General features: G+C 45.8%; 1 protein-coding gene across 1 annotated transcript in view; it reads right to left on the reverse strand.

Annotated features, from left to right (window-relative positions):
- The window catches only part of HK1 (hexokinase 1), a 92,613-nt gene that overhangs the window by 45,853 nt on the left and 21,652 nt on the right, over positions 1-25,108 (reverse strand). The window contains exons 2-3 of the mRNA XM_069071462.1: positions 16,041-16,203; positions 3,402-3,550 (exon numbers count right to left, since the gene is read on the reverse strand). Of these exons, the coding sequence (XP_068927563.1) occupies positions 3,402-3,550; positions 16,041-16,203 (312 nt within the window). The remainder of the gene's footprint in view (positions 1-3,401; positions 3,551-16,040; positions 16,204-25,108) is intronic.

Genomic DNA, 25,108 nt, shown 5'->3' on the forward strand with positions numbered 1-25,108 from the left:
CCCCTTCGAAACATCTCACATATTGCTTGCGCGCCCCCTTACCCTCTTTCATCTTCCCTCCTCCTGGCATACAGTGACACATAAATAATTAGGTGCTTAGATAAAGTAAGCTCCGAGCCCACCCCCCCCGCAGCTTCCTTTGAGACTCAGTTCACATCCCATTTTGTGCTGGAGGCCTTTCCTGATCCTCCTTGGCTGCTGGCGCCTTCCTCTCTGAGCTTACTTTATCTAAGCACCTAATTATTTATGTGTCACCTGTTCCATTAGAATGCTTGCTTTGTGAGGACAGGGACCACTTTTTCCTATCTCTGTGTCCCAACACTTAGTACATTACCTGGCATACAGTGAGCACTCAATGTCTGCTGACTAACTGAGGAGGAAACTGGCACCTGGAGGGAGGAAGGGACTTTCCCAAAGTTACAGCTGTAATATAGTAAGTAGCAAAGCCACGATTAGAACCCAGATCTTCTGACTCCCAAGGCAACCCTCTTTCTGCTATACCACACTACTATGAGACTAAAACCTCAAAGGATTAGGTTGCTTATTTTCATCCTTATATAACCCAGGTCAGGAAGGAATAGTGTGATTTATTTTGTCAGCAGAGAAATCAGGGCTCAAAGGCCAAATAATAGGCCCCTTCTCTGGACCTCAGTCTCCCCATCTGTAAAATGAGGGGTAGATGGCTTCAGAGGCTCCTTTTAGCTGAGTATATAAGTCACTTCCCCAAACTGGGCCTCAGTTTCCTCATCAGTAAAATGAGGGTGCTAGCCTTGCTGGTCTCTGAGGTCCCTTTAAGCTCTGATTCTGCTATCCTGTGATACATCAGGGTAGAAGATGTCAGGAGAGTCTAGATCATGGGCCTTCAGCCTTGTTTGGAGCTCCCTCCACTCAGTCAGTTCTTTGTAGAATGCTCTCCGAGCCTCCCCGAAGCGAGCACCTGAGCAGGGTCTGATAATGCATCGTGGACAGAGCCTGTGACTCATGGCTCATCAGAACAGTCTTGAACTGGAGAAGCCAGGAGGTCTCGTGTGCCGGGGGAAACAGCCCAGTCAAGGACAAAGCCACATGGTGAGCTTGAAGGCTCTTCAGAATGGAAATTGGATACCCTCAAGGACTGGGAAGTGGTTTGGAACAGGTTGCCTGGAAGGCGGATTAAATCTGGATCTATCCTGACCAGAAAAAGGAGCCAGAGACACTCAGGAGTCATGGCTGGGAGAAGAGGGATAGCGGTGTCCACTTTCTACCTCCCCTCCCACCTCAGATGGGGATCTGAGGCCATCTTGCCTCCCTGTCAAGCCCTAGCAGTCCTTCAGATGAGCAACCACTCTACCTTGGAACTAGGTATGGAAGACACAGAGCTTGAGGGGGAGGGTGCAGGACTCCAAGGGGCATGGATACGGCCTGCTTTCCACTGAAGGGAGGCTAGCGTGTGACTGGTTCTAGAACAGAAACACCTAGGTTCAGTCCTACTTCAGATATTATTTGTGTGAACCCATTGGGCAAGTCACAAACCTCCTTGGGAGTCAGTCTTCTCATCTGCAAAATGTGGGGATCAAACATGGTGGCCTCTGAGGCCCCTCCCTCTCAGTTCTAGATCTGTGAATCTCTCATTTTCAGGGGGGCCACCCTTAGGAGGCCATTATCTGTGACAGTGCTCTGCTCCCACCCTTTCCCCACTGAGTGTTTGTAGAGTGCCAAGGACCTGATAAGACCTGGAGATAGGGAACCTTAATAACCCTTGGCATCCAGGCAGGCATGATAGCAAAGGTGGCTACTGAGTCATCTGCCATATCCCCGGCAGCTCACAGACCTCCAGCCACAGCAAATTCACTCCTTGTCCAGAGAGTATCTGTCCATCTTTGGAGAGTTCTAGTTGTGAGTGAGGTTTTTCTCAGCCCCTCACCACATGAATTTCAGCTGGCCTAGGGTTAGGGGGAAGGGTAGTGTGTAAGAGGAGGGGTGGGGATGGGGAGGCAAGGAACAGACCATTCAGTGGAAGCAATCCCTATGGGAGGGACATTTCCTCCAGATAACCCTGAAGCCACCAGATGCAAGTGGCCTCTTTCTTGTGCCAAGATACTGAAGGCCCCTAAGCTAATGAAGGGCACCGATGCCTCTCCCTACCAAGTACACAGTATTTCCTTACCACACCCATCCTGACTCAACAAAAGGCTCCATTTTCACTTGCTTACACAGAGGGTGGCTTCGCATTTGGCAATATCTGGGTAAACCTCAATTCCTCCCCAGACTCAGAGTGCAATGACAGAATGTTTCACTATAAGCTTCTCTCTAGAAGCCCTAATTTCCCTCAAAGATCAGCTCAATCACCACCTCCTCCTCCAGGAAGCCTTTCCTGATTCCTTCCAGCTTCTAGCCCCTCCCCTCCCACCTCTCCATCCCTCCTAAAACTCCATAATATTGATTTGGGACAGATTTTTATGTGTAAATATCATTCCCCCAAGAGAATACATACCTTAAGGACAGAAACAGTTTCTTTTGTCCTCGATATCCCCACCCCCCAGCACACTGCCTTGCACACAGTAAGCCTTTAATAATAAATCAAGCACTAAGCACATTAATACATACTTGTTGATCTATTATTTAGTTCTGTGTTTGTGAGGACACATGACAGGGATCTCTGCTAATCTGGTCTAGGGTTATTGGAGGTTTCTTGCTTGTTCTGGGGGGTATGAGATCTGAACACCCAAGAACTGACTTTGTCAGAGGTAACCTTGGCACTAAGGCTGGAGAGCTCACTATCAAGGGTTAATGGGTGGAGACCAGCCAACATGGTGGGAGTGACAGGAATACAGCCAAGATGTCTCCTACAATTACTCCACAAAGATAGAAAAAACACACCAGTCTGAGCCTGATCAGGAAATTCAAGAAAAAAAATCACAGTGAACCTTTTTTCCAGCCCAGATGAGTTGGAGAGACAGACCAAGATGGAGACTGCAGGCACGGGGAATGGATTCTAGCCAGGAACATGTGAGATAGCATTCCAGCACAGGGACTGTTGAGAGAGCTGTGCACCAGGACAAGGGGAGGGCCCAGAGCTGGCCCAGACTGGCCTGTCCTGGGAGTAAAACCAGTGCCAAATGGCATCTCTGTTGTTCACTACTGGCTAGCGCTGGATCACAGAGAGAGTGGAGGAGGGGACCTGTGCTTAGGGATGGTAGCCCAGGGCAAGGAGCGAAGCACTCAGAGTCAACAGATACACAGGCACAGGGCAGGGAGGACAAGGTCAACAGGAGAATTTGTTTTGCTTAACTATCCATATTTATTGTGAGGGTTTTGTTGTCTTTTTCAAGGAGTGGGAGAAGAAACTTAATGTTTGCAAACTGAAACCCCCCTTTTTTAAGAGTCAAAGGGTGTGGGGGGAGATGGAGATGATTACCCACCTGGGCTCCGCTGCCATTCATTATACTCTCAGGCGTTTCATAAACCTCTGACTCCATTTGAACAGTCTGATTTTTCTCATGAGACACTTGCACTCGTAAAATTCGAAAGGAAGATCCCCCAAGATCCAGAGCAATGAAATCTCCTTTTTCTGTTTAAGAAAACAAAAAACAGCATGTCAGATGCCAGTCCTGAGAAAAGTTGCCCCATCCGTCCTGTCACGTGACAGTCCCTGTTGCCATTTCTGGCCTCTTGTAACATCTTGCCTAGGGAGAATATCTGAAGAGTTTTTGTTCGGTTTTCTTCTTCTTCCACCCATTCTATGTTCTAACCAATAGGGTCTGAACACTGTCTCCCCCATCTCCAGAGTTGTGCAGTCACTGAAGTGCTAATAGATAGCACACTGGACTAGGCATCAGGAAGACCAGGGTGGAACAAGTCTTAAAGGGTGATTGAAATGTCAATTATTATTATTAGGCTGTTTCCTTAATAAGATTCATAGTCAAGGGTTCCTTTTCTCTCCCTGATAAAGGGATGGGAAATCAAAGTCTTTCCAGCTTGGGAGGAGCTGTCCAAGGTGATTCTCTACTAGCATAGGCTCTGGGTCAGCCCACATTGATTTACTCTGCTTTGAAAAGAGCTTTTCTCACAACAGTCCTAGGAGGGATGCAGTGCAGACAATATTATCTCCACTTTTCAGATCATACAAACAAGACCAAGAGAGGATGTTCTTTGCCTAAAGTCATACAGGAAATAAGTGCTGAGAGCTGGGATGCAAAGTCACATAACATTAGAGTAGGAGAAAGATTAGAAATGAACTCATGCAAAGAAACTGAATTCCAGGTCATTCTAATGACCAAGTTTGACCCCCCAGAAGTAATATGAATCTGTTTGCAGAGGTAGGAGTCTAGGGGTGTGAAATGCTACATTTACTGTCAAGACTCAGAATCTGTGAGTTTTACAGAATTGCTTTTCTTCTCTTTTCTAAATCTCTGTGATAAGTGATGGCTCATTAGGCAGGGAAAGGGGAAGACATTTTAAGTTGGTAAAGGAGGAAAAGTTCTTTCAGTCATTTATCCAGGTGAAGGCTTTGTTTCATGCCAGCCCTTCTGTCTGATCTGATGTGAACCTGTTCAAATACGATCAGAGACAAGTAACCCAATAACCTGCAAATCTGGGGCTGTGTCTCCCCTGGTTCCTCAGGGAAAAGATTCCCTGTCAAAACAAAAAGGTGGCACATTTCTTAAAGGCAGAGACTGGTATGACATTGTAATGATTGCTTATGCCACACCAGTTGGCACTTACTAAACATTTAAGAACCTGCTATATATGGCAGTGGGGAGCCCAAGACAAGAACGAAACAAAAAAGTCCCTGCCCTCCAAGGACTTACATTCTGTTTCCATTTATAACTGCCTTCTGATATAGATATATCTCCATATGGGAAGTCACCTTAGAGTAGGGACAGCATCTTGAACTTTTTTATATTTCCCCCAAATCCGAAGGATGGTGCACTTCACGCAGCAGGTACATAATGTTTGTTGATGGACTGGCTGGTAAGAGCCACTACCTTGGGTCTACCACACAGTCCATTCAGGGCAATAAAATCTGGCTCCAGTCTACCATTACCAGGCTTATTTCATATTATTACTCCTTTTGTGCATGCTATGCCCCAGTCCAAGTGGCTCACTTGCTATTCTTTGAACTGGCACTCCATCCTTGGCCTCCATGCCTTTGAAGAGGATGGTATCTAGACTTAAAATGCACTCCCGTATCCCCTCCATCTCTTAGTATCCCAAGTTTCATTCCAGAATCAGCATATTCACAATTATTAAGCACCCACTATATGCCAGGCATCGTATTAAGCACAAGTGATACAAAGAAATGTCTCTCTCCTACACACACATATTCACATACCCACACACCCATAGGTTTGTCAATGCAATGGGCCTTCCAGTTCATCTAGTGCTCTACCCTCATTTTATAGTTGAATATGGGGAGGCTTTCCTTATGCCTCCAGTTATTAGGATTCTCCCTTCTCAAGTAACAACATATCCCCATAGTAGTATGGAAACGCCTTAATGGTTGGGATAGGTTGGTTTTTTTTTTTCAATTTTTCAAATGCTTTATTAACTTCATTTTACATCATTAATTTCCACCAGATTTTGAGTTACAAATTTTTCCCCATTTTTCCCCTACCCACCACCCCAAAAGAGCAATCCCACAGGATCTCCCCTCCTCCAATCTGTTCTCTCCCATATCTTCTCCCATATCCCCTTCAACTTTTCCAGGAGGGCATGGTGGATCTCTATGCTCCAGTGCCTATATATCTTATTTCCCAATTACATGTAAAATAGTATTAATAATAATATAAGTATATATATATATATATATATATATATATATAATTTTAAACATTTGATTTTAAAACTTTGAACTCCAGATTCATTCCCTTCCTCCCTTGTCACCCACCCTTACTGGGAAGATAAGCAGTTCAGTATAGGTTGTACATGTGTAGCTAATGCAAAAGATTAACATAGTAGATATATTGTAAAAGATTGACTATATTTCCCTCCCTCCTATCCCACCTCCCACTTGTTCTATTCTCTACTTTGATCCCATACCTTTTCAAAAGTGAGTGCTTCCAACTTCCCTCCTCCTCAGCCTGCCCTCCCTTCCATCATCCCCCCTTTCATCCCCTTCCCCCCTACTCTCCTGTAGGGTGAGATACCCTATTTAGTGTATATGTCATTCCCTCCCAGAGCTAAATTCAATGAGAATAAGGTTGACCCATTCCTTTTTGCCTTCCTATTCTTCCCCTCCATTGTAACCATTTTTCCTTGCCTCTCCTATATCAGATAGTTTACCCCATTCTGTCTCTCTCCATCTCCTCTCATTATATTCCTCTCTCAACCTCTTAATTTCACGTTTTAAGTATCATCCCTTCCTATTAAATTGGTCTTGTGCCCTCTATGTATACCTGTAAACATATATATACACACATTCACATATGTATTCATATACCCATATACCCTCCGATATAGACATATATATGTATACACACACACATATTTCTATTCCCTTCAACTATTTTCATACTGAGAAAAGTTTCATCAGTTACAATTATCATTTTTTCCATGTAGGAATGTTAATAGTTCAACTTTGATAAGTGGCTTATGATTTCTTTTCCCTGTTTACCTTCTCAAGCTTCTCTTGCTTCTTGTATCTGGACGTCAAATGTTCTATTCAACTCTGGTTTTTTCATCAAGAATGCTTGAAAGTCCTATTCCACTGAATGACCATATTTTCCCCTGAAAACATGATATTCAGTTTTGCTGGGTAAGTGATTCTTGGTTTTAATCCCAGCTCTTTTGCCCTCAGGAATATCATATTCCAGGCCCTTAGATCCCTCCGTGTAGAAGCTGCCAGATACTGAGTTATCCTGATTGTGTTTCCACAATATTCAAATTGTTTCTTCCTGGCTGCTTGTAATATTCTCTCCTTGATCTGGGAATTCCAGAACCTGGCTATAATATTCCTAGGAGTTTTCTTTTTGGGATCTTCTTCAGGAGGTGATCGGTGGATTCTTTCAACCTCTATTTGGCTTTCTGGTTCTAAAACATTAGGGCAATTTTCCTTGAGAATTTCTTGGAGGATGATTTCTAGGTTCTTTCTTTGATCATGGCTTTCAGGTAATCCAATAATTTTTAAATTATCTCTCCTGGATCTATTTTCCAGGTCAGTGGTTTTTCCCATGAGATATTTCACATTGCCTTCTATTCTTTCATTTGTTTGGATCTATTTAACATCATCATGATTTCTCATAAAGTCACTAGCTTTGCTCCATTCTAAATCTGAGGGAATGATTCTCCTCACTGAGCTTTTGAGATTCTTTTTCCATCTGGCAAATTCAGCTTTTTAAGGCATTCCTCTCCTCATTGCCTTTTTGAGCCTCTTTTGCCATTTGAGTTAGTCTATTTTTTAAGGTGTGATTTTTCTCAGTCAGGCTATTGACTCTCATTTCATTATTTTCTTGCATTGTTCTCATTTCTCTTCCCAATTTTTCCTCCACTTCTTTTATCTGCTTCTTAAGGTCCTCTATGGCCTGTAACCAGCTCGTATTTTCCTTTGAAGCTTTTGGTGCAGGAGTTCTGACTTCACTGTCTTCCTCCATGCTTTGATCCTTTTTGTCCCCAAAATAGGAGTCTAATGTTGTATTCTTCTGTTTGTTTTGTTTCCTTTGCCTGGTCACATCACCCCTCAGTCACTTGACCCCTGGGCTTTTTGCCACAGTAGGACTCTGCCACCAGACCAGGGAGCTTCCGTCCCAAACGCTGGGGTTTTGCTGCCGGAGGTGTTAGTTGGGTGCCCTCTCTGAAGCCTGCACATGCTCTGGTAAGCTGGTCACACACCCCAGGACCTCCACCCTAGACTGCAATCCAGATCCAAGCAGGTTAAAGCAAGAGCGATTACCCCTCAGACTGGTAGCTTGTTCCCCATACAGTCTGCAGGCCAGGAGCTGAAGCTGCCACGTGGTGCCGGCTGCACAGCCACAGCTCCTCAGCAGCTTCTCGCCCTGGGGGCAAAAGCCAAGGCACTCCCAACTACCAGTCCCAAAGTCCACACTGCACTGACCTCTCACTTTGTCCTTCACATCTATGTGTTGATAATTCTCCACCCGCCACAGCTGCTGGTGATCTCGAGTCCCTCCAGCCCATGGCTGGTCAGGCCCACTCTGGGGCTAAAACCTCAGCGTGGAGCTGGGCTCAGCTGGCTGTGCTGGCCGCTTACTGCCTTCCTGCTGGGCTGTGCTCAGCAGGAGGTTAGCTTCTCTGTGTCATTTTGTGGGTTCTGTAGCTCCAAAGTTTGTTCAGAGTCCCCTTTTACATGGTTTGGGGAAGGTGGAAGCTGGAGCCATGAGGAGGTCCTGTTTCTACTCCACCATCTTGACTCCACCCTGGGATAGTTGTTTTTTTTTTTTAATATCCCCATTGCCTAGCACATAGCAATTCTTGTTGGATTAGATTAGATACCTAATGGAAGGCCATGGGTGTTTGTTTGTTTGTTTTTTGCCTGTCTTTGTATGCACAGCACTTAGCACAGTGCCTGAAACATAGTAAGTGGGTACTGACTTCAAAATATCAGGGAAAATAATTCCCATTTGCAAAACAATATTTGAGTGTCTTATGCAGGTTTTTTTTTTTTTTTTTGCCTTTTGGAGGGCAATTGGGGTTAAGTAACTTGCCCAAGGTTACATGGCTAGTTTTTTTTGTGTGGGTGTTAAGTGTCTAAGGCAGGAACTGAACTCAGGTCCTCCTGACTCCGGGGCCGGTGCTTTACTCACTGCACCACCTAGCCGCCCCGTATCTTATGCAGTTTTGAAAATAGCACTTCACAAAAAAATTTTTTGGTCCAGATCTGTGATTGAACCATTGAGGGGAATCAATGCCTGGTATAAAAATTCCTTCCATAAATACAGACAGGCTAATCTTCTATAATTTACAACTTAGTTGCCCACAACACAGAGAGGTGATGAGTCTTCTCCATGGTCACTGTAGCTAGTAAGTTTGAGATCCATTGTACTGAGTGAATAGAACTAAAACTAAATAAATATCCCTCCATTGCCTGCACTCTATTCCTCCTCAGATTAGCCAGTATTTACCACCCCCTCCAGCATAAAGACCTTGTTAATCACCATTATTGCCCCAGCTCCAAAAATACTGTTTTGTATAAAATAGATGTTTTTGTGGTGTTTTTTTAAATTGGACTGAATAAAATAAACATAAAAGATCAGGTACATCTTTTGAATCTTCCAATTTCTTCAACACAACTACCATCTTGGAATCTACCTAAGGTTTCTTTTCTACTATTCTGACTACCAGGAACCTCTGGAAGGAGGCAGCTAGGGGCTACTGGGTTTGGAGTTCCAATCCACTTCTGATACTTACTGGCCATGTGACCCTTTGCAAGTCCCTTACCATTTCTGAGCCTCATTTGTAAAATAAGGGGGTTGGACTCAATACCTTCAAAGGTCTCTTTTCGCTCTAAAGGTAGCTTTATCCCTAGAGACTCTTTCTTCTGTTTTTGATTGTTCGATAGTATTTTATTTTTTCCAATTACATGTAAAGACAATTTGAGTTCCAAATTTTCTCCTTCCTTCCACCTCCCTAAAACAATTAAGCAATTTAATATAGGTTATATACGTGCAATCATGTAAATATATTTCCATATTAAGCCTCTTTCTTTTGGTATGGAAACCTTAGAAACCAGGGCCTGGGAGGCAGAGGTCATTGACTCTGGCCATGAGTTAGGATATTCCCTACCAACAGACCTTACATTCCCCTGAAAATTCACCCATTTTTGGTTACTTTTCCAGCATTTTCCATTAGCCCTGAAGCCGGAGTAACTTCCACAAGAGCATTTATTAAATAAACCATCTGAAGGGCCACTAGCAACCCTCCACTTTTTAATGACAGCCACTGCAGGCAGACTGTAATGGAAAACAAACATTGGGACAGATGTCTTTTTCAAGTGGGAGTCGGCCCTGGAATATTCTGCAAACAAATGCCACCTTTCTGAAATGCCTACCTTCACTCTGCTTAGAAATTCAGCTTTTCACAGTGGAAGCCAGCATGCTCACTACAGAGCTCACCTCCTGACTCACTCCCTAAAGAAAGGGATGTGCCCCTGTCTTCTACATGTTGACCACCAGGCTAACTGCTCCTAAGATGTCAAGGCTCTCTACAACCACTTTAGCCAGAACCGCCAGAGAGGACTTGGCTTTATCACTCTCTTCATTGGCACTGAGTGCTACCCCTCTATGCCTTCTCATCCTTTGTGATTTTTGTGTTTTCCAATGGATTCTTTCTATTTCTGGATCTTTTCCCTAAACTACAGGCCCACATTGGGAGGCAGCGTGGTCCAGCAGTTAGGATTCTAGACTCCAAGTGAGTATGAGTGCATTAGAATTTCATTTCTGACCTTTATTATTTGTGTGACAATGGGCAAAGACTCTGGGTCTCAGTTTCTACGTTTCTAAGATGGGGACAAGAGGGGCTGTAGCATCTGCCTTGCAGGGCTGTCACAGGGTTCAAATGAGATGATTAAATATTTTGCAAACCTGTAAGTGCTCTATAAATGGCAGTTATTATCATTTCCACTTGTCCCCTGAATCTCTTAGTGACACCTCAGATTCCCAGAATCTCAGAGTTGGGAGGAATTCTGGACATCAACCAGCCCTGCCTGTGCCTGAGCTGTTCTCTCCCCTACAACATCTCCAACAAATGGCCACTTGGCCAATTTCCACTACAAGACTTCCAGTGGCGAGAAAAGGGGACAGGGACAAGGAAAGTGGGCCTCTCTCTGTCAGTGCTGAATGGTGCCTTTCCTATATCTTAGACACTGTTCCCTGGACAGGTCAGCTGCTGTAGCTGGAGCAGGGGAGTCACATGGTCAAATCCAAAATCAAGGAGCATCACTTTGCCAGCAGGGTGTACAATGGATTGAGACAATGAAAAAACTAAGGCAGGGTGACTCATTTAACTAGCAGACCATTGCAATAGGCAAATCTACATGGAATTGCAAAGTTTTCTGCATGGACAATAAGTCCTACGAAAACAGAAGAGGAAAATTCTTACAGCACTTTGTACAGTGTCTGGCTCACAGTAGGTATTTAAGAAAGAGCCCGGGACTCAGAGGCAGGAGCAGTAGAGATCTGGGCTTATTCCTGACTCCCACATAGACCAGCTATGTGACCCTTGGCAAATCACTTTGTCTCCAAGTCTCAGTTTCCAGACCTGTACAATGGGGATAGTAACACCTTCAGTACTTACCACACAGAGCTTATGAGAATCAAATGATATATGTAAAGAAACCTTTAAAAAGTGCTCTATAAACATCAGCCATTATTATTGTTTTCATTTTTGTCGTTCAAAAGCCTGAGCAGACTTTTCCCTGGCCTTGTATCTAAGAAGGGAATTTCTCCACACTTAGTTTCAATTGTTACTTGGGTGCTTCGGGATTAACACAAATTCCGTCGGTGACTAATTACTCTGCTTGGAGCTGTGATTAATATTTTAGAAGTAGAACAGTACCATGTAACTTACTGTTCTGGGGCCCCGTCCTGAAGGCTGCAGAACACAGACAGTGACCAAAGGGGCTGGAAAATTTTACAAATGGTGGGACCGGGGGCCTTCGAGGCCTCACTGTAATCTGGCCAGGTTCACTCCAGGATATTCAGGTCAGAGGATCCATGTGACTTCCTATAAAAGATGCTTCCAGGATTTGAGGCCTTCTCCACCCCCTTAGAGGGAGGGAGGAGGCCCACAGGTGGTCAGTCACACATTACTTATGTTTTTGGACTTTTTAATAGATCAACCACTTGTGACTACTTTTTTTTTTCCCTCTCTTAAAAAATACTATTTGTCCTGTGGAATGGCTCTCTGGGAAGGGAAGGATGAACTTACATAGTGATGTAAGAAGTGGAAAATATTAAGAAAAATTAGGTTTTTTTTAAAAAAAGGTACTTTCTACCACCATCCTCTTCCTCTTCCTCCCCTGACTGATGCCACCTGGAGTCATAGAGCAGCATAGGAAACAGTAACTGTTTCCCAAGCAGGACAGTGACTCCACCGTCCTGCCTCCAAGGTCCAATGTGCTTGCCTCCAGGGACCAGGAGCCTTCTGGTTAGGAAGACAGCCCCCTGATTATGATGGGAGAAGGGGAGGCAAGGGAAGGGGAACAGCTGAGTCCTGAGGGTAAAAACAGGTGTTGCACAGCTCAAAGCCCTGCCCAGGCTGCACCTGCTGGACTCACAGCTGAAAAGGCTCTGATATCCGGAATGAGTATAGGGAAAGGCGAGGCACAGGTGACCTTGGGGGGGTATCATCTTTCCCTCTCTGATCTTACCAAGCGGAGATCAGGTGACTTTTGTTAGGGCCCATCACACCCACTTCAGCTGCCTCTCCTCCCTCTCAGGCTAACCTCTACAGAAAGGGGCTAGTTCTGCAGGGATAAAGTTTCCAGGATCTTTTAAATAAAATGCTTCCCCCCCCCCTTTTTTTTTTCAAAAGGACTCTTGTCCCATCCAGGATGCACTCCTGACTCTCTAGAACTTTCAATACCAAGTCTCTTACACTCCCTGGCTTTCATCAAGGTTTAATTCATGCGTCATCCCTTACAGGAAGCCACTCCTGATTCCCCCCACCCCCATCTCCAGTGCCCTCCCTCTCCCTAACCATCCAGGTCAGGCTCACTGTCTATATGTCTCCTGGAGAAGGGAAAGTTTGAAGGTTAGCCCATCCAGCCCAGTGCCCAGCACGTGGAGGCCTTCCCAGGATCTCTGATCCTCAATGGGACTGCCAAATAAGAAAGCCGAGGCCCAGCCTGAGGCCTCCCAAGCCGTCAATGGCAGAGCTAGGGTTTGAATCCAGGTCCTGGGATTCCAAATGCAGCTGCCTTTCCACTTATACCAAGCTGCCTCCCACTGGAATAGCTGTTTGTTGGACTGCCCTGGATTGGTTTGAGCTCAATATTGAAGCTGCCACAGTAATACCAGGGCTGGAAATGTCAATTTGTGCCCTAGACACAAACACAGCCTGATGACTCGGGCAGAGGAGTAAAGAGAGAGGCTGTAACTCCCTCATCCAGCTCTGATGGGCAGACTCACAGCACTCAGGTTAAAAGCAGGCTGTGGTCAGAAGAGGAAGTGCCAGCAGGCTCCCAGGTCTGACCCGTCTGGTGCCTTGGGCACTAAGGCAGCAGCAGCAGCTGCTCCCAGCTCCCCCTGACATCTATTTCCTGAGCATCTTACCTCTTCAAAGCCAGAGGCCCTGAGGGAGGGAGAGAGAAACCAGGGGCAGATGGGCATGAAAACTCAGAGAACATCCCCCGGGGAACCTTGCAGGCCCTTCCCAGGATCTGTCTAGCCATCTCTGCAGCCCATGAAGCAGAGAATGGCCTGGGGCTGATCACATGGGGCCAGAAGTCTGTTGTCTCCTCATTACAGGGCAGGATGCCCTCCACAAAGCAGGCAGGGAAGATTCCCAGATGGGTCAGGCCATGGGAGTGCAGACCATGAGAGCTTCCCTGTTCCTGCCCTTGTCCACCTCTAGCCTTCCCCACTCAGAAGAAGGGTAAAAATCTAACAGGACTCTCAGGGAGTGAGGCCACTGAGAGGAGCAGAGAAATTCGTAGGTTCAAATGCTGCCTTACACTATTAGACTCTGGGCAAGTCCCGATCTCCCTGGGACCTTGGGTTCTTGGCTTCTCTGCTCCAGATCTGTGATCCGACAACTTGACCTGTTCCTCCTGACTTCAGGGGATCTTGTTTCCACATACTGAGCATATCCCACAGAAGCCTGAGGTCGCCACCTGGGAAGACCCATATGAACTGACACAGGGGGGAGTGAGCAGAGCCAGAAGAATCATGCCTGTATTATTCTACAAGACTGCAGAAAGAGCTCCAATCAATACAGTGACTCCAGAAGGCTCTTCTGGCCTGCCCCCTGCTTTTCGGTAGACTTACCTTCTCCAACACAACCCATGCATGGGGTGAATTGTTTATGGTGAGGGTAAGGGAGATGCAGTGGGTAATGAGGAGAAGCAAAAAAGGAATGATCAATAAAACATCTTAAGAATCCACAGCTGAAAGACAAAGAAGCCCCAAAGGGCACACGAACAGGACAAACTTGCTGCCACCATGTTAAATTATTCAATAGGCAATTGAAAAAACAGAAGAGAAGGAAACCCTTTCATACACAATAAGCTCCTTTGCCCTTCTTTGTAGCTTGAAATATTTGTATTTTTTGATAATTCAGATGATGGGAAAAAATAATTTTAAAGCCCCCACCTGTAAAAAGGGAAATTATTTGCCTCAAGAGAGGCAAGATTTCTTCAGGCCAAGGGCAGATTATGATTATTTTGAAAAGTGGTGAAGCAGAGTGGAAAAATCATGAGATGAAGTCAGAGGACCCAGGTTCAAGCCCCAGGTCTGACACTTACTAAACACGACCCTGGATAAGTCACCTTAAGTCTCTAAGCCTCAGTTTACCACTCAGTCAGACCAAGCAGCCTGGGCTGGGCATCAGGATGCCAAGCCTGGAGTCCCACTTACTACCTGTGTGGCTTTGAGGAGAAGTCATTCTCTCTCTGAGCCTCCATCTTCTAACCTAGAAAACTCGAATAATAATGCTTACACTGTCTCCCTCAGGATTATTTAGGGAAAAGTGCTTTGTTAATGCCTTACAGCTGAGTAAATGTAAAATATTTTTCCCCTCAGGTTTTCTTGAAGCAAAGCACTTTTTAAAACATTAAAGCCCTGAGCAAATGTGAAATAATTTTTATTATTTGGCACATTGGAAGGAGGTCCTAGAAAACTGAAAGAATTACTCTCCAAAGAGATCCTAAGTGAACTTCCTGACTGAAGAAATCAACAATAATGATTCAAAGCTGTAACTAAGGCAGGGCAATCAGGGCTTTGCGCTAGGGCACCAATATCTAGTGGAACATACTTTCTTCCTACAGCGGACTGCCATCCCTGGATTGCGGAACTCTAGAGGATATTGGATCAGAGTTATAGCTAGGAATTCTTGGCCTCTGCCTCAGTCAGATCAGTCCTGTGTTCTGTTCTGGGGGCCACATCTTAGGAGACATTACAGACTGAAGTGGATCCTAAAATGGGTGACCAGGACAGACCTCCCAGTTCTCTGGCTTGAGCCAAGACACAGTTCTCTTCCCCTGACCTTTGGCCAACATCCCCAGGCTCTGTGATCACTGTGGCATTTCCCTCCTAAGGAATGCCCTTCCCCCTAAGGCATGATCTCTGAAATGAGACTGTATACTGCTGCAAACATCACCAGTCCCCACCTTGATCAACTGTTTTTTGCCCCAGGTCTAGCTAGAATCCCAGAGGGGCCAGGACCTCAGAAGTCAGCTGGTCCTGCTTGTACCTGAAAATTTCCCTCTGTAATATCCAAAAGAGAGGTCACGTAGCCTGTGCTCAATGACCTCCCCCCACGGGGCAGGGCTCAATCTCCAGAGATGCCCTTTTCCTTCTGTTTGGACAGCTTTATTAGAAAGCTTTTTTTTTTTTTTGGTCAGCCAGACATACCTGCTTCTCTGCTGACTCTCAATGTCTCAATGGTTCTGTCCTCTGACACTGATCCCTGAGGGCAGCTTTAGGTTCCCAAGCCTTCTACTTGCCAGGCAAAATATCCCCCCTTCTTCCCCGAGTCTTCTTAAGCCTGTCTCACCATCCAGGTCACCCTCTTTAGGACATATTTCCATCTGTGATGTCCTTCCTAAGATATGGCCCCCACAGTGGAGCCCAGGACCCCAGAAGTGATTTCACTGGGGAAGAGGTCAAGAATTCCACAATGAAAGTACTTCTTTGGTAGAGGCCATGTGCTAGAACACTAGACTTAAGAGTCGGGAAGACTTGGGTTTGAATCCTGCCTTGGACCCTCCCTCAGTTCATCTTTCAGGGCCTTGGTTTCCCATCCATAAAATGAGAATAATGATAATGGCAGCTACCTCCCAGGGTGTTTTTGAAGGTCAGACATGATACATGTGTAAACCTTAAAGTGCTACATATTAACTGCTTCTGCTCCCTTGACACACTTCCATTGTATGCCCACCATCTTACCTGAGCCATCAGGAATGGATCTCACGAATGTTGGCAGCATCTTCACAGAAGCAGTTACATTATAATTTCTGGAGAGGCCATTTATCATAGCTTTCTTAAATCGTTTTGTGACCTCATCAAGTATTTCATCTGAGAGCCGCATGGAATAAAGGTACTTGTCGATCTAGCGGGGAGAGAAAAGAAAGACTTCAATGAAGGAGGGTGAGTGTGGAGAAGGGCCAATCCTGCTTCTGTGGGGCCCTGGATTAAACTCATGGCTAAAGTCAGCTAGGCCCTCATGACTGCCCATTCAGTCCTTGGCTTCCCACAGGAAACTGCTCAATACCTGAATGGAAAATTAGGTTAGGGATCATCTTGGCCTCCTGGCCCTACTCATGCTTCACTGATCCTACTTCCATGGGGATTTTCATTCAAGAATGTCCTCTCCCAAAATAACTGTTCTCTGGCCAGTGGCCAGAGATCTCACAAGAAAGGGCCCCTGGGCTTCGTGTGTTTATGAGTGTGTGTGCGTGTCAAAGTCACACAGGTAGAGAAGCTTTCTTTGTCCTGAGCATTTCCTCAGGTGAGGTGCCTGAACCAGGACAGGAAGCCATGGTGAGCTTCTCAGGGCACATGGGCTACCAAGGGGCCAACCAGCATAGGGCAATATCTACGCCAGGATTATAAGGCAAGAGGAATGGGCCCATGTTAAGAGGCTTTCCTCTGAGTTTGCCTAGCACACATGAAGGGGGATATGGAAGCAGATGAGAGCCAGAACCTGATTTCCAGAGGGGCCACGCCTCCCATTCTGCCCTGTCCCTGGTGCAGAAACGTACTGATTCGAGGACATGCAGTCCAGTCTGCAGGCTCTACTTCACATTGCAGCCCTTCCTCCTCGGTCCCTCCCTGAAACAGTCAGTGCCTTTGCAAGTGCTGGACAATCTCACCAGTATCCAGAGGCCTGCCCTCCCTCTCTCCTTATCTCTAGCTAGCCAGGCACGGTGCTGGCCGCAGTTTCGGATCTACAGAGATCTACCCTCAGGTAACTTAGTCCAGAAGGGCAGATGAGACACATGCACACATGGATACAATAAAGGAGAAATGGGATAGTGCTCACAAGCAAACTGCCAGAGGGCTGGAAGAGGAAGACTTCTTGCTCGGAGATTTGGGGGAGAAGGCGACTTTGGAGTCAGGAGAATAGAAGTTCCTTGATGGCAAAGACTCCTTTCATCTTGTCTTTGTATCCTGGCACAGTACTTTACAGTAGGTGCTTAATATAGGCTTATTGGATTGAACCATTCCAGGCACCATTAAAGGATTCTCTAGGGTTCTGCCAGGTCACGGGAGCACAATATTGTGGGATTTAGTGCTCAAAAGGGACCTCAGAGACCATCTAGTCCAATTAACCCCTTCAGTTTACAGAAAAGGAAACTGAGTCCCAGAGAGATTAAGTAACTAAATCACAGATTTAGGATTAGAAGGGACCCTGGGGGTATCCAGACCAATAACTGCCTCATTTTACAGAGCAGGAAACAGAGGCACCAAGAGACTAAGTCATTCGCAGAACTGCAGTTTTAGATTTTAGAGGTCATTTGTAGAACCTCTAAAGCAACACCCTTCCCAAATTTGACCAAGTAGGAAACTGGATTACCGAGCAGTTTAATTGGATCTCCACAGTCATAGTTAACTGTCAACACTGCGTCTCCTTTATCTCGTAGTGGAGACAGTAGAGAGGGTTTGAGGGAAGGGAAGGCTGACCTGGTCAGATGCTGTGGGGAGATTGAGAAGGATGGGGAGGGGGAGAGGGTGTCAGATCTGGCGATGCAGGCCTGGGTCACTGGGCTGACGACAGTCAAATGGAAGGAGGAGAAGTTGGAGCAGGAGAGTGAGCATGAGATAAGGGAGGAGTGTGGCATGTGCAGACTTTTCCAAGAAATGTAGCAGAAGCAGCGGGGGGGGGGGGGGGGGGGGGGGGGGGGGGGGAGGAGGGGAGATGGAGAACCGGCGGTAAATCACAATGGAAAGAGGTACGGAACTCGGTCGCCTGTTGGTACCCCCATCCCATTTCTAAGGCTCAAGCTGGGGCGGGGGTAAGAAAAGGCTTTCCTCTACGTCTTTTCTCTCGGAGACCTGATTATGAGGGGAACAATCCAGGGTAGAGAGAAAAACAGAAAATGCAAGAGAGGAATGAGAAGGAATGGGGTCAAAGAGATGGAAAGCTCCAAAGCCCAGGGAGAGGTTGAGCCTTAGAAATGAGATGGGGGGGAGGAGGGGAGATGGAGAAATGGAGGAAAATGACAATGGAAAGAGGGAGGGAAGTGGGGAGATTGTTGGTATTTTAATCCCAACTCCTGCATTTTGACAGAAGAGGAAACTGAGAAAGAGCTGAGAGGTGGTCACTCCCCCAAAGTCGGAACAAAGGTTGTTAGCTCTGTCCCTCCAGGCAGAATCATTAGTTCCTGGAACTAAATTTTAAAAAATTACACTAAAAATTACCTCTAAAATCTAAAATTGCAGTTCTGTGAATGACTTAGTCTCTTGGTGCCTCCATTTCCTGCTTGGTAAAAAAAAGTTCCTGGACCAAAGTCAGAATAAGGTTGTTAGCTCTCTCCCTCCAGGTAGACTCTTATTAGTTCCTGAACCATGAATGAATCACAAACAGTGCTTTCTTGGTATCCCTCCAGAGTGCCTAGAGTGATAGAGGGCATACTATAGGTGCTTCATAAATACTCACTAACTGACTTTCTTCCGTATGGGCAGGGTGAAGCTCAAAGGCACCTCAGCAGCTACCTAGTCCAACCCCTTCATTTTCATGATGTGAAAACTGAGACCTGGAGATATTAGTGACTTGTCCAAGGGTGGCAGAGATGGGTGGCAGAGATAAGTGGCAGAGATGGGATTTGAACCCAAGTCTGTGCTTAGCCAAGCCCAGCACACAGTAGGTGCTTAATAAATGTTTATTGACTGACTCAGAGAGCTGGAAGGAATCTCTGATGCCAATGCAATCAATCAATCAATCAAACAATCAACCAACCAATCAACATTTATTTATCTAATCCAACCCCTTTCATGATCCAGGTAAGGCTACACAAATAACAGGACCGGGACTTTCCCCCCTTATGTCTGTTCTACAGGTGCACAGAAGGCACTCAATAAGGAAGGTCTGGCTGGCTTAGAAGGTGAACCGAGTCACCATGGCTCCTTTCTTTCCCTCATAGTTTGATCCCCTTTCAGTCTTATCTTCTGTGGGGGATACCCAGCTTCCACAGCAACCTGGGGCTCTGGAAAAGCTAGAAGTCCAGTGTGGAACAAGAAAAGAAAGAATATATTGGAGAAGGAATAGAGGAAGCATTGGTACCCACCCAGGCACTCTAGCTCCTCATTCCCAGCAGACAGGTAAAAGTCTAGGTGGGGAGAGTAAGAAAGGAATCGGGCAGCAGGGCTAAGAGTAAGAGGAGAGGCTGGAAGAAAAGCCAAATGTTGGCTGGATTTTTAATGGACCCCGGGACAGAGGATGAAGAATGTACCCATTTCCTGATAGAGGTAAGAGAGTAATATGCAAAACAAGACCCGTTTTTGGACATGGCCAATACAAGAATTTGTTTTTCCCAACTCTTTCTTGACTACATGGGTTTCCTCCCTTCCTTCTTGAAGGATGAGGGAGATGGGAGAGAGAAAAAGAAAATTCTTGATAATTTGAAAAAAATTAACATGTCACTTTTAAAAGTAATTAATTACGGGGGCGGCTAGGTGGTGCAGTGAATAGAGCACCAGCCCTGGAGTCAGGAGGACATGAGTTCAAATCTGATCTCAGACACTTAACACACTTACTAGCCATGTGACCTTGGGCAAGTCAACCCCAATTGCCCTGCCTTTCCCCCTCCAAAAAAGCCAAAAAAAAAAAAAAAGTAATTAATTAAATGGACCTGTTTACTCCTTTGCAAAATGAGAGTTAGACTAGTTAAGACCTAACTGAAATTTAGCTAAAATTAACCTAGAAATTCTCCTGGTTCCCTTCCTGAAGAAATAGATCAATGAATCTCTTGCTTTCCCTGCTAGCAGATCTTAAGCATCTGGCTGAATGCTGCCAAATGGTCCTAGCTCATTGCCCTCACTGTCTCTGTGTCCTCTCCTTTCCAGCAGGCTTAGACTCTTCTTCTTTCACCTTCCTCCACCTCAGAGAGTGATTCCCAGCCCTCATCTCTTGCTCCCTACTGGGATGTCCTCCTTCCATTCTGGCTGCTTTCTCTCTCCCTCAGTTGCTTCAGTCACATATTCTAGTTTTCAGAATTCTCTCAAGACTCAGAGAAGAATGACTCTCACTTGCTGATTCCCCAAACTTCATTTTGCAGTCTCTTTTTCTGAATGGTTTTGGAAAACTGAATAGGTCCTCATTTTGATTAATCCCTGCCTAGAAACAGGGAGCTTCAGAGATGGATGAGATGAGTTTTTCCAGCCTTAAGAACTGATGATTTACAGCATCTATGATGGGGTGAAAACCTCAGGAACCAGGAGGATCTCTCTTTTCCCCTTCCATCAGCCCTGTCCCGGCTTTCCTTCTCTTCCTTTAGTCTTAATCCTGTGGTTTACTATTAGTAAATTACTATTTACTAATGAGGCACTCATTCCCAACCCACAAGCTCTTACCCCGCTGACCTTCAGCTGCCCCTCCTCTCTTCTCCCAAGCAGAGGAAATGATGCTGAAGTGCATGAGTGCTACATATTTCCACCTCCTGACCTCACTGATGTTACCTGACTTTGGTCACACTCTCCAAAGAACCTGCTGCAACCCTTCTCTTCTCAGGTTCAGCTCAAGATGACCTTGCCACTTTCCTGAAGCACCAGAGGTCCTCAAGCCTGGAGGTTCCTTCAGCTCCCCTTTTCCATACCTTGGACATCTGTCTTTCCCCAGGTATCCTCAACTTCTGCAGTCTAAGAGCAGGTGACCCTTCTACACACAGCCATATTCCCCACCTTGTTCTCCTCCGCCATTTTGCTCAGAGCCCTTGTTCTACACCATCTTCTCTCTCTTGGCTCTGGGAAAGCAAGAGACCTGCCTATCTTTTATAATCATTGTGACCTCATCAATTTAGTAAACTCATAGATTCATATGGGTTTAGTTTTTATCTTTATGGTAATAATCCCCAGATCTATATCTTTAACCCTAGGCTCTTTTCTGAGCTCCAATCCCATGCCACCAACTGTCTATTGGACATTTCAAAATGGATGTCCCGGAGGCATCTCGAGAGTCAGTATGTCCAAAGAAGCCCTCGTTGGCCTTTGCTTCCCAACCCTCCTCTCTTCCAAACTCCCCCTTTTTCTGTTGCAGGATCCACCATCATCCTTTTAGCATACCAGCTTCACAACCTTGGCGCTATCTTCAACCCCTTCGGCTCATTAATAACAACAACAATAATAATAATATTAGGAGGAGGAGCAAGTGTTTATTTAGTGATCTATGGCTGGCAAAGCACTTTATAAATATTATTTAATTTGATCCTTCAAACACCCCTCTGAGGTAGGTGCTATTTTTATCCTAATTTTACAGATGAGAAAATTGCAGCTGAGAGAGAAAAGGGAAGTGACTTCCCCAATATCACAAAGACAGTAAGCATCTAAGGCAGGATTTGAACTCAGGGCTTCCTGACTCTAACACCAAATGTCAAATCTTGACATTTCTACCGCCACAAAAATCTCTGGTATCTACCCCCTTCTCAACTCACACCTGGAGTACTGCAATAGCCGCAGGTCCTTCCCTACTCCAATCAGTCCTCCACACAGCTGTCAAAGTGATTTTGCTAAAGCAGAGGTCTGATCACATCACTGCCACACCCACTCAATCAATCCCAGGAGCTCCCTATCCCCCCCAGCATCAAACATAAAGTATTCATAAAGCAATTCATAGCCTGGCCATTCCTATTTTTCCATTCTTCCTCTGCCTCCCCTCCACACACTCCACACACCTATGATCTAACTAGAAGAACCTACTTACTGTTCCTCCTACACAACACTTATCTCCTCTCTCTGTGCCTTTGTCTTGGTTGTTCCTCATACCTGGAATTCCATCCCTCCTCTCCTCCTTCTTTGTATCCCTGACTCAGGACTAAGTGCTGCCTTCAACAGGGAACCTTACCTGGTCCCTCCAGCTATTCATACCTTCCTCACACCCCCACTCCCCCATATTATCTTGTATCTGTGTTATTTATCCCTACATATCTCTATGTTGGCTCACCCACCTAGATTGCAAACTCCTTTAGGGCAAGGATTGTTTCCTTCTACTTTCTATTCCTAGTACTGGCATACAGCAGGTGCTTAAAAATGCTATTGGGCATCGATAACAGAAGTGGAACAAAGGGTCCCCTCTTTAACAACTACACTTTTCTACTGATGCTGTTCAGCTTCCAGTCATGGGACATGAAAATCTCTGAAGAACTCAGGTTGAATTCACCCCAGGGATGACAGACAGATGAATGGTGGCCTTGAGTCAGCTGCTACTCATTCTGTGGTTGTTCAGTCATTTTTCAGTCGTGTCCAACTCTTCATGAACCCAAATGGGATTCTCTTGGCAAGGATACTGGAGTGGCTTGCCATTTCCTTCTCCAGGGGATCCATTTTGTCTGGCAATCAGAGGTTAAGTGACTTGCCCAGGGTCACACATTTAAGAAGTGTCTGAGTCTGGATTTGAACTCAGGTCTTCCTGACCCCAAACTCAGTGGCTCTATCCACTAAGCCACCAGCTGCCTCTCATTACCAAGCAAGAGCTGAGCAAGAGAACAGAGGTAAAGAACATGCTCAGAGAGGCAAGATGGTGGACTGATTGTGAGAGAATGAGCTCTAACCAATGGCCAGCCCTCAAGCTCCACTGACCAAGGCCAAAATCCAGAGGAAGGCTCCCAGAACACTGAGTGGACCCCTTTGCTGAGGAAAGACGGGAGGTCACACACCAGAATGGAGGTCACAGATGGGATGCAATCTGGCTCCCTGGAAAGACGAGCCACATTGATGAGATGATAGAACCATCAAAGGACCAAAGCCCAAAGTGGGGAGCTGCTCTGCGTGCAGGAGGTGTTTAATAAATGTCCATAGTATTGGCCCAGATGTTCAGTCTCCTTTTCTACTGCCTCCTTCCCTGTCCACCCACTAAAATGCTCACATTTCCCCTTCCCTTGACTGCTCAGTGCTTAGTACCGTCCTAGGCACACAGGCCATGCTGAATAAATAAAGCCTTATTGACTGACTCCTTGCCTTCACTGTCAAATGCTAAAAAAGGTGTCTAGACTTTCTGCTTCCATTTCCTCACTGATGCAATTTGGCCATCACCCCTAAATACTCACAGGCACAACCACTGATTTAAAACCAGAAGGGATTGGGGCGGCTAGGTGGTGCAGTGAATAGAGCACCAGCCCTAGAGTCAGGAGGACCTGGGTTCAAATCTGGTCTCAGGCACTTAATACTCACTAGCCGTGTGACCTTGGGCAAGTCACTTAACCCCAATTGCCCTCCAAAAAACAAACAACAACAAAAAAAAAACAGAAGGGACCATAGAGGCCTCTGAGTCAGTCAAGAAGCATTTATTAAGCACCTAGGGCAGCTAGGTGGCACGGTGGATGGAGCACCAAGTTTGGAGCCAGGAAGATCTGAGTTCAAATCTAACCTCTCATACCTGCTAGCTTTGTGACCTGAGCAAGTGTTTGCTGTTCAGTCATTTTTCAATCGTGCCTGACTCTCTGTGACTCCATCTGGGATTTTCTTGACAGAGACACTGGACTGGTTTGCCATTTCCTTCTCCAGCTCATTTTACAGATGAGGAAACTGAGGCAGTCAGGAAGATGAGTTTTTCTGACTCCAGCACTCTATCCCCTGTGCCACCTAGCTTCCCTAGTAACTGGGCAGATCACTTGACACCATTTGCCTCAGTTCTTCATCTATAACATGGGGACAAACCAGAGAAGGAAATGGCAAATGATTCCAGTGTCTCTGCCAAGAAAACCCCAAATGGGGTCGCAGAGAGTTGGACACGACTGAAATGAAGGAACAAGAATAAAAGAAACACAGGTTGTCTGATGGGTTGTGCCTCCTTTTCATGGAGGCTAGAAAACTGCTTGGTAGAAATGTTCATGCTAAACAAGATGGCTGCTGAGGACCCTTCCAGCTCTCACATTCTGAGATGCAGGGTAGATGCTTGTTGAATTAAAGTGCCACGCCCCCTCCCCTGCGACCTTCAGTCACGCCCATGACTTCTGCGACAATGAATCCCAAATTTACTTCTCTTCCCCAAATGCTTTATCTCAAATTTCCAACTGCCTGCTCAACTTCTCCCCCTGAATTGTCCCATCGACCAATAAAACTCAACATCAGGGTGACCTTGGACACTTAATCTTTCCTTGACTTCTTCATCTATGAAATGAGAGTTGGACTAGGTACCCTCCAAGGTGCCTTCCAGCTCTGAATTCACTCATTCTACATCCAAACTGAATTCACCATCTTCTCCCCTATATCTATCCCCCTTCCTAATGTCTCTATTTCTGTTTCTCACCTGGCTGCACTACTCTGGGACTTCTCTTGAGAGATTTTTCTACCTGCCCCAGGAAGCTCATTACTGGGATAACCTCATCCATCATCCAGGAAGATCAGCCTTGGTAGTATTCTACCACCTCTCACTCCCCTTGCAGCTTCCTTTTGTGAGGTATCTTTCCCCATTAGATTGTAAGCTCCTTGAGGGCAGGAACTACCTCTCTTTTTTGTACATACTTGTGTCCCCAGCACTTAGCACAATGCCTAGCACATAGTAGGTACCAAGTAAATGTTTACTATTGATGGAGACCATCTCCAAACTTCTGAATCCTATCACCTTTCACTCTTCATTCTTCTCTCTCTCTCTCCTTTCTCTCTGTCTCTGTCTCTGTCTCTCTCTCTCTCTCTCTCTCTCCTCTCTCTCCTTTCTCTCTGCCTCTCCATCTCTCTCTCTCTTTCTGTGTCTGTCTCTCTCTCCTCTCTGCCTCTCCATCTATCTCTCTTTCTGTATGTGTCTCTCTCTGTCTCTCTCACTCTGTCTCTCTCTCCCCACCCCCACCTCTGCTCATCACCCA

The sequence above is a fragment of the Petaurus breviceps genome, unplaced genomic scaffold, assembly GCF_028583685.1.
Source record: "Petaurus breviceps papuanus isolate PSGF00001 unplaced genomic scaffold, PetGlider_PUasm1.0 90825, whole genome shotgun sequence".
In the NCBI taxonomy this organism is placed as follows: Eukaryota; Metazoa; Chordata; class Mammalia; order Diprotodontia; family Petauridae; genus Petaurus; species Petaurus breviceps.